The 9,803-nt window shown below is 45.8% G+C and overlaps 3 protein-coding genes across 3 annotated transcripts; 1 reads left to right on the top strand and 2 right to left on the bottom strand.

Annotated features, from left to right (window-relative positions):
* Positions 1 to 4,361: 4,361 nt before the first annotated feature.
* On the bottom strand, positions 4,362 to 5,120 carry H6S33_008231 (uncharacterized protein; the record flags this gene model as incomplete). The annotated part of the gene is made up of 1 exon (XM_044839595.1): positions 4,362 to 5,120. One exon carries the CDS (start codon positions 5,118 to 5,120, stop codon positions 4,362 to 4,364), a length of 759 nt encoding a protein of 252 aa, XP_044688422.1.
* A 2,110-nt stretch (positions 5,121 to 7,230) lies between these two features.
* H6S33_008230 (uncharacterized protein) lies at positions 7,231 to 7,659 on the bottom strand (the record flags this gene model as incomplete). Its single annotated transcript, XM_044839594.1, has 1 exon — positions 7,231 to 7,659. One exon carries the CDS (start codon positions 7,657 to 7,659, stop codon positions 7,231 to 7,233), a length of 429 nt encoding a protein of 142 aa, XP_044688421.1.
* Positions 7,660 to 8,282: 623 nt separating this feature from the next.
* On the top strand, positions 8,283 to 8,726 carry H6S33_008229 (uncharacterized protein; the record flags this gene model as incomplete). Its single annotated transcript, XM_044839593.1, has 1 exon — positions 8,283 to 8,726. One exon carries the CDS (start codon positions 8,283 to 8,285, stop codon positions 8,724 to 8,726), a length of 444 nt encoding a protein of 147 aa, XP_044688420.1.
* Positions 8,727 to 9,803: the final 1,077 nt, after the last annotated feature.

Raw genomic sequence — 9,803 nt, 5'->3', positions numbered from 1 at the left:
TGAGCAACATTTACCACAGAAAGCTAGTGATAGCTGAAAGAGGTAGGTCGCGAATTTGACCACTTTCATCCGTCCAAGGGATACCGGGCCCTATGCCGAGTCCTGTGCCGAGTATGTCATGTGTATTTTAAAAGTTTTGATTGCATGGCTGTGTTTAATTTGGATGTTTGTTTTTATCGAGCTATTGATTATGGTGAGTCGACTGAGAGGCAAGGTTATGTTGGAGGTTATGTTAGATACCGTTTCTTTTAGTTGTTATTGAATTCTTCTGTTCGGCGATTGTGATTTTGATATGGTTTGGGTTTTTTTTATGATACTGTGATTGTGATATATCAACGGTATCCCAGTTTAGCAGAGCAGCGCAGAGGCAGTACACCTCTCTGGTGACACTCTTCATTATTCTTTACTTCACTACCCTCACTAGCTAAAGGCCGGAACCGGCTTGTATATCCAGTAGTCACGATGCTTATATATATAAATTTGAGTTATTACAGCTCAAATTCCTGACCCGTCATCGACATCCAGAGGCGTATAGGGTGTGAACAATTGTGATAAATTCCTTTTGATAACGAACGGCTAAGATAATTGGGCATGACTTGATTGACTTGGGCTGCGCGTTCCAAGGATCGGCCTGAGAGAATGATATTGATCAGTAATACACAATAACGACTGATCATGAGTATGAGACATAATTCTACGGAACAGATGATCATATAAAAGGTGATTAGAGTGTTTTAGTCCTCCCATATTTCGGTCATTTTTCAGACTCGCAGCCTGTAAAGGTGCAAAACCAGAAATGATCTCCATCACCTTGAGCTTGATATTGGTCTATTTTTCACTCTTACAGGACTCGGCGCAGGTCTTGGCGCAGAGAGTCTGAATTATGGTTGTGAAATGGAGAACCAAAACCCTCTACCTATTGTCTTCGCACCTTGGATGCAGTGTTACCACCATCGGTAAAACTACGAAAGTGCCTACTGTAACATCGACGCTGCGCATACCCGCTGACACAGAATCTAGGTCAGGTCACGGGTATTGTGATACCTAATGAAATTGTGGGACAGGAGGTTGAGGGTGACCCTGTCAGCCTGGTGTGCCCGGGGGTGCCGGAAAGTGATGCAGCGATCAAATAGTCCATATTCCTCAACAACCAAACTAGCTAACAGAATGTGGAGCGAACTTATGGTACTTTAGAAGCTGGAGATTGTTGTTATGGTAAGAGGTAATATGAATAGCCATTGCTTCTCCTTTTATTACTGTCTCTTGTCACAAGTTTTCCTTTTGCAGGCTCAAAACCCCAAATCAATATGCAATCACTTGAAAAAAATGCAGATTCTATTCTAGAAACTCGTGTATCATGGGTATGACTAAAATATCCATCCTGTTCAAGCATTGTGTTGTGTTAAAAATTGAAATTCTGAGTGTCTTTCCACGTTGCTAAGTCAAACGTTGGATCACTTTCCGGCACCCCTGGGTACACCATTTCCGCGAATTACCGGACTGTCTCTGGCAAGCAAACATTGACGAGCCCCAGCTTTATCTGGACTTCATTCAGACTGTCAGAAGCATTCGGAGAACTTGCCGTAGTGGTGTGCACGGTTGCCAACCTTGCGCTCTACAGAAACAGAAATATGTATATGCCGACTTAGTATGTATGTCATGAAGCTTTCTTTCACGTGATTATGATGATATTGATGGGCACGGCTCCGGTTGTGTGACGAGAGAGGGAAATGTGTTATGTAAGTATGTACATACCCCACACTTCGTGATGCAAGCAAGCTGCGGGAGTGAGACATGCAGGGATGAAAGCCTATTTTGACACCACTGGACTGGCCGTGCTGACCGATCTACTGCTGCATGCTTTTTCCACAGGCAAGGAATTTTGTGCAACTTGCGCTTTCTCATACGTCGTCTAATATAAGCGAAAACTAAAATGTACCAGATCATAGATGGGGTAAATCAAAACTCGTACCTTACTAACCTCTACAAAAGGAAGCACCATTGCATACCATACAAATACGCCCGCGCCAAGTCCATATGCAAGCTAATCTATGTGCGCGGCAGTGATGATATGGAAGGGATCACGTGATCTTGGGCGCAATGGTGGTGGTTACATCAACATCAGCTGCAGTCTGGGCTCAAAGTATACATAGACTCGAGAGACATACGAGTCCGCTTATACCCACTCAGATCTCGAATTCAAGGGAGTTGAACTTTCCCGAGATTTTATAAATTCTTACTTAGGTAGTATAAGCTCTCGATCCTAATTTTGTGTAATCAGTAAATAAATCGTAACCAGAACCCCATGTAGAAATCCGTTATAACGTCATGATATTATTAGGCGCTGAAAGGGCAATCTTTTTCCACACCTACATTAATTTCAGCCCATACACGGGATATTGCTCTGAGAGGCAACCCATCAATTTATTGGTAAAAGCACGACCCATTGGCGGAACGTTTAGTGGATAGGTATGTCCGTTGTATACATCAGCAAGATTGTACATTTTAAGCAGCCTCCCAACAGTCTCCTGAGTCTCCTGAGATTCTCCTGAGACAACAAAACGGTTTTTGATTCTCTGGAGGCTCAGGAGATGCTTTTCGGAAATTGTTCAGTTTCCTGATGTAGCACAGAACATGTGACAGGCTAGGTGGGCCGGGTCGAGGCCCTTTCTCTCCCCGGGTATACCTATTGCGCGCGGGGCCTGACTTTTCACTAAAGGTACAGATATAAACCGAAACACCAACTCAGGGCTAGGGTTAGTTAGGGTTAGAAACCCCAAATTCAGCACATTTGTTGATTGCGGAATGGTTGCATAACCGGCAACATATCGAAAATTGTTACATCAATAACTACCGTTTGAGTGGTTCAAAGTTTTCTAGTATTTCTCGAGACCAAGCTGAGCCTTATCTTGAAATACTTTTCCATCAAAGTTATCCGTCTTGTGTGATCTTGCAAGAAAAACCTCTTTAGTGAGGGGCACGAAATAGGTTATCTAAAGACTAAGTCCTCAAACCTTTTAGCACAACAAGGTAAAACTGGGGGCTGACAAAACCAGATTATCCAAGACTAGGGCAGGGGGTTTCGAGACAAGTCTCGAAACCGTTTTAGCTTTTTTTTCCGCATCTAAATATCACCTCCATGTCTACTTCCAAAGAGTTAGAACTTTTGATCTCCAGTAATTGGCATTATTTCAGAGTTATCCTAGCCCTATGATCAAATGACAGAAATTCTCCAGGCTTTGACGAAACTAGACCATTATCTCGAGACTTACGAGACTAATTTTAGATAATACAAGGCGAGGCGAGACCTTCCTAAAGCTCTTCTCGTCTTATCTCGTGCCCAACACAAATCGAGAGAGTAAGTAGCTTGACACATCTTGTCTAGTAGCATCACTTTGCAGCAGCTTCTTCATTGCCCTTTATATTTTGACCTAACGCATATCTGGGGTAACCTAAAATATTGGCATCCCTTTTCAATTTCGGGGAAGGACTTGATGTTCCCGATTAGTCTCATTGGAGTGAGTTACTTGACCGGTGGTGTAGAGAATCAATTTTAGCTTCAACCTATCCGTCTTAACGTGGGCCTCTCGGGGGTCGTCTTATCCATCAAGGTTCATGAACTGGTCGCGTACTTCACCATTGGACAGGTTAGTAAACAGAGTTGAGCAACCTGACAAGGCACAAAAAAAAAACTAATTTCCTTTGCCGTCAAAAGTAACCCTTGCCAGCACACTACGTATCAACGAGGCGACCCAGCCCTAGCCCTATCCATGTCTTGCCAGCCTTAACCCTTACTTTGAGACTTTAGTGAGATGACATGACCTAGCTATGGTGGACCTGTGGTTTGCGTCACTAAACTTGGTTGATTTAATCTAAATACAAAAATAGACCCTTTCAAACGCGGGCAGAGAAATTGGATATGGACTGTGGGTGCGTGCGGGTGACGGTTTGTGATCGCACCCGCATGTAGAGTAAACCCTAGGCCCTACCACAGATCACGTGCGGTGCTAGCGAATGATCACAGCGCCAATGATAGAAATAGAAATCTGTTCTGGATCCACCAGAAGAGTCAGGTACCCACAGCTTGGCTGATTAGGCCACAGCCCTCCAGGACTCGGTGAGTCCTTCAAAGGACCTTGCCAAAGTGACATTCTCGCCAGGTCTATCAGTTGGGTTGATTGGGATGATCCAGGTATCACGACGAACAGGTCTAGGCTCTTGTATCCTTTTACAATTGTGGACGAAACCTAACCAATGAGTTAAACAAAAAGAAAATTCGAAACCTAGCCCTAGCCCTAACGGCACAAAAGGATACACGCCTAAATACTCCCCCGGTCTGCTGAATTCCATAACAGATGAACTCATTTACCCCACCGCGGGTAATGATTGTCAAATCCCGTTTCCTCAGTGCGACAAACCTTCCAAACCTGGTACGATATCTCATACATCTTCCTCTTTTTCTCTATGTTCTCCACAACCGGTACGTAATGCTCACTCAGCAGCTCGACAATCTCCTTCCTATTCTCCCCCATACACTTCTCTATATCCCACTTCTGGACCCTCGCCCCGTTCTCCAACAGGGCCCGCACTACCTCCGTCCGCCCATGGTTGACTGCCTGCATCAGCGGCGTCTGGCCATACATGTCGTTGCAGTTCATATTAAACATCCATTTCTGCGACAGCAGGGCGTGCATCATCTCCGCATCTCCACCCGCGGCTGCCCAGATCAGTAGTTGATTGCAGTGGTAGGTTGTTTCCGGGTACACATGCATGCCGGGAGCGATGCAGCGGCGTACGGTGAAGCCCAGGCCCCGTTTGCAGGCAGAAGCAAAGATGAGTTGGGGGTAGCGCTGGAAGTAGGCATCGACAAATGGAGAGAGGAGGCTGTGGAGCGTGCGGCATATCCGGGAGAGGGCGGAGAAGGTTCTGATGTCAGTTTCGAGGTAGTGGGAGATTTGGAGGAGGAGCTCGAGGGGGAGCGTCGGGGGGGGGGGCGGGTAGGAGGACATGGGGAGCAGCGGAGTGGGGTTGCGACGGGAGACCACTGGTGGTGTGATGTTTGTGAAGTGGATGATTAATCGTGCATATAATATAATTGCTTCTTCAGCAATCAATTCCATGATGAGGTCGAAATGGTCAGGACCGGTCCAGAAAATAGCTTCGAAGTGGACCAAATCACTTTGAAAAATCCAGGACCGGACTGGACTGGACCGAATCATGATGGACCGGTCAGGACCGCATAACCTAACCTTAGACAAATGATAGTAACCAAATCCATTTATTTATTTTTTCAACCCTGTTCTAGTCGAAACTTTCTTAGACTCACTGTTTATCCCCCAAACCACCTTGATATTTTAGGCAGAAAAGGGCCTTCTGAATGGACCAAATATTACTGGGTGTACCAGTCCGTTTTCAGGCATGGACTGGACCGACTATTTACAGAAACTATTGATTCCGGACCGGAACGACCATTTATTGAACCGGTCCGGACCGTATAACTCGCGGACCATATCAACCTCTTAAATTTTAATCCCACCTCTGTATGTGCGTTATGTCTAACTACATACCAAGGTCTCTGGAGACTTGGTTAGGTTAGCTGTGTCTGCATCATTCCAGCTAGAAGTCGGTAATGTTAAGCAAATAACTTCGCAAGCTCAGAAGATGTCAAATTCTAGCTAATATGGTGTGAGATTGAATACAATACTTATCATAGTGCGTTTATAAAGGATAACTGAATAACTAGTGCCCTATTTGGCACGGTATTTTCGTCCCGTTGCATGCCCCTTTGGAATTTCATGCAAGGTCGATTATCTCACCCAAGCCTATTTCGACATATCTGTATCAAAATTGGTCCATAAAGGCGAGTATCCAATACCTATCCGTTCACTCAACCAGCAACGATTACGCTTCCCTATCTCATAATCCACCCACTTCTCAAGAAGGAGTTTTCAACCTATCCTCTTCTTGCTCGCATCGTTGATACCTGATTCAATTTTCACCTGAAAGGACCCACATCGTGTCCGAGGAGGACCACAATAGCCTACTCACAACCCTTCAACGCAAGGATACTAGGAGGCTTTACACGCTCATAAGACGGATTCACCAGTGGATGCATGGCTTCACAGGTGGGTCAGAGGTATTGGACACCGCCAAGTGCATGACCCTACGGTACAATTTTCGAAAGATAGTTTACCTGTACCGGAAGGTGACGCGCGGGGACTGGGCTATCCCGATATCTTACTCTTTTATCCTCTATAGGAGATGGCTACAAAAGAATAGTGTGCCAGGAGGGATGAATTATCACAGGTAATATTTTACCCTCCCACAGAGGTAATATTCAATTGTTGAAGAATAAAAAAGAAGCATGAAGTATGGGTTGAGCCTGCATGCATATATGCGCTTATACAGGACCTATCCACTACACTACAATTCGAGATATAGCTACTATTAGAGGAGATAACTTGTAAGAGTAGAGGGGAAAGTTACCTCTGGGCGGAGATAATCATAGCTTTATTCTAACCAAATTTGGAAGCTTGAGCCGGCATCAGATTTACCTTCCTCTGGGGATAGATGAACAGGAAATATTCAAAGAGGCCCATACTACCCCGTTTCACCCCCGGTTAACCGGCGGGGCAGATGATTTACCTGTCTATACCCGAATAGTTGTACTGTAGGGATGAGGCGGTAGCTGGTGGGGCTGCAGGTTGGGGGCACTTAAGTGGTGTCGAGGCTAGTTGTCGATTAATGAATAAGGGTGATATGAAGTGCTGGAAGAAACGGGTAAGGAGAGCGTTCGAGACATCAAGCGGTTCTACCAGGATCTTGTAGATCTGTTAATCTCAGTATTCAACTATTTGAGGCTCCAACTCAGCTAAAGGTATTTCATGAGAAGGGTCAAATGGAGATATACTAATACAACTACTCAAGCATTTTCCTACGCCCTTACTCTAAATAGGATGGAATAATACATTGAACGCACTTCCAAGTCAAGTACCCAACCGCATAAGTAGGAGGAGTGCTATATATGATATAACTCTTGATGTATTGAGATACGAGCTATGTTACAACTTGAGTAGGGATACCATATCCTGGTAGTTCGATTAGATATCTCAGGTCAAACACGACATAAAGTTATCAATATCTGTTCTTGTACAATTTATGCTTCTTCAACAGTTCTTTCATCTCATCATCCCGCGTCTCATGTAGGACACGATGCACGGTATAATTGGCCTATGCCCCCTTCTCCACCAACATCGACGCCATCTCCAACCGCCCATATGCCACTGCATAATATAGAGGTGTTTTGCCGCGAGAATCGACGCAATTCGGATCGGCCCCCACGTCCAGCAAAAGCCCCAAAACCTCAGAGGACCCCCAATTCGCGACAGCACTGAATAGGTCCGCACCAACTTCAGAATGATCGAGATTGACGCCCTTCTTCAGGCAGTGGTAAATGATGTGCGGGCGGTTAGAGATTGCTGCGCAGTGGACGATGCTATCTTTGTATTCGAAGAGATAGTCCGTGAGTATAGTATCACAAACGGAGTTGTAGTAGCGGCATGTCCGGGACATCGCAGAGAGGGCACGCAGTGGGAGGTATTCTGCTACCACTAGCAGCAGCTCGGGAGGTAAATATGCTATCGGGCGTGGTGAGGGCATAGTAGTGACAATTTGCAAGCGTTGGGCTGCTGGGAGGCGGGGAACTGAGGAGCGGGGTTATTTATCACTGCGCACGGATCAGTTGCCCAATCATATGGCTCCGCGTGGCTTTCAGCATAGGACTAAAATTGGCGGGAGCAGCAGGTCACATGATCGTTCTTGAGCTCGTGATTGGGGTTTTGTGATTTGTGTGATCCCCATCCTATTGCAGATTTAAAGAAGCCTAAATAAAAGTCTTTTGTTGAATCTACCAATGAAAGATGAAAAATGCCACTATAGGATTGTTTGATGGTAGTCCTGTTATATAATTATTATGTCATCCATAAGAGTAATAGGGTTATCAGAACGTGATTTTCAAATGCTAACAAGGAATATTTGAGTGAGATGGATATCAATTTTTGGGCTTTATGAGGTACTCAACTGTGGCATCTTCATATCCTTATAGCTGTCTCCCAAGAATGCGGACTTGCACATACAATACGGCTTCTGTGTGTTTGGACCACAAGGTTATGGAATCCAAATCCGCATACGAACTTTGAATACTCGCTCCATACATCACTCATCCATCGTCACGTCCATAGTTCAGCCCTATATTTTTCCTTTCCCTTTGTATTCTCATCTTAATGTTTAACAATAGCTCCTCCATCTCCCGATCTCCTCTCAGCCGTACAATCCTCGCCAGCCCATACTTACCACCCAACGGTGTCAGCCCGCACCAACCTGCCCCCGCAGCTAGCAACACCCTCGCACCCTCCACGTTGCCACATCTCACAGCCCTCCCCAGAGAGCTATACCCAAAGGGATCGACCTCTTTCACCGAGGCCCCATACTCTAAGGCGACCTTCAACGTTTTACTGCACCCATTCTGCACCAGTAGTGCGAGGATATCCTTCGGCATAGAGCAGTTGATTTTGAGACACCGGCGCATAGTCTCAGCGGAGTCTGACAGGGCGGCCCAGACGAGGAGTTCGCGGTCATTGGAGACGATGAAGTCGTCGATCGCACAGGTGATGAATTTGTTGTTATTCAGCGAGCGGCAGGTACAGGTCAGGGAGCAGAGGGAGTAGATCGGAAGGTCCTTAATGATGATATTTAGGATTTCTAAGGGGAGGAGATTGGGGGCTGTTATACCCCAGCGACGAACGCTCTCCATTCAGGAACGCAATTCTATACCGGAGCGTTCGCCGATAGAACCCCCAGCCAGGAACGCCACACCCGCGCCTACCAACTTAAACCTTGTGTTCCAGCCTTGGATGCATGTATATTGGGTCCAAACCAGTAGAAGAGGTTCCTCAAGCACCATTATGTATTTGAGTATATATGTAGTGTATTTATTTGGATAATTCCTCAGTGACTTGAGATTCAACAAGCGGCTGCCAAAGACAATACCGACATTCACGCTGACACCAGCATTTACATGACCGAAACTCGAGCTGGTGCTACCTCTCAGTACCAGTGTTGTCCGATATAACAATGCGTTCATGATTGGGGGGCTAAATTGATACCCCATTCGTGAATAGGATATCCCATTCACGACCGTTCCTGACTGGGGAGCGTTCGTCGCTGGAACATAACAGGGCCATGATGCGATGCCTTGGTCGTAGGTGTGCCAGGCGGGGTTTGACTTGCGACGGTATATATCCGTGCGTGCCAAGCCGCTGAATGAACCCAAGCCGAGACATGACCGGCAAGATATGCACCCCGTTCGTGATGGGCGTTCAGAAGTAAAAACATTAACGACGGTAAACTTAGCTTGATCATAGTAATACCTGAAAATAGAACTCTGTGCCTTCTAAACAGTGGTCGAAATGTTGTGTTCTAGTCAACCTGACGATTCAGCTGATCGGAGGAGATAAGCCAGTTGACCGGTCAAAACAAGAATATTCTCCGATAAAATGAAGCATCCCCGGGTTGACTATCTTCCTGGGTTAAGGGTCAATCAAGGAATATCACAACTTCAAATACAGCCCGTATATCCCCGACCCGACCAGTACGGGCGTGAGTTAGTGGATATATTCTGGAATGAATTGTCTTTATATTTTTGCGGTAGCGTACTCGGCCCTGCAAATCTCAAACGGTATTTCCGGAGATGGTATGTCATCAAATCCCACGGATAAAAGGTCGCTACTGTCAGTCAACGTTCA

Source organism: Morchella sextelata, assembly GCF_020137385.1.
Source record: "Morchella sextelata strain SCLS chromosome Unknown scls_25, whole genome shotgun sequence".
NCBI lineage: Eukaryota > Fungi > Ascomycota > Pezizomycetes > Pezizales > Morchellaceae > Morchella > Morchella sextelata.
This window is presented reverse-complemented; position numbering and strand designations above follow the sequence as displayed.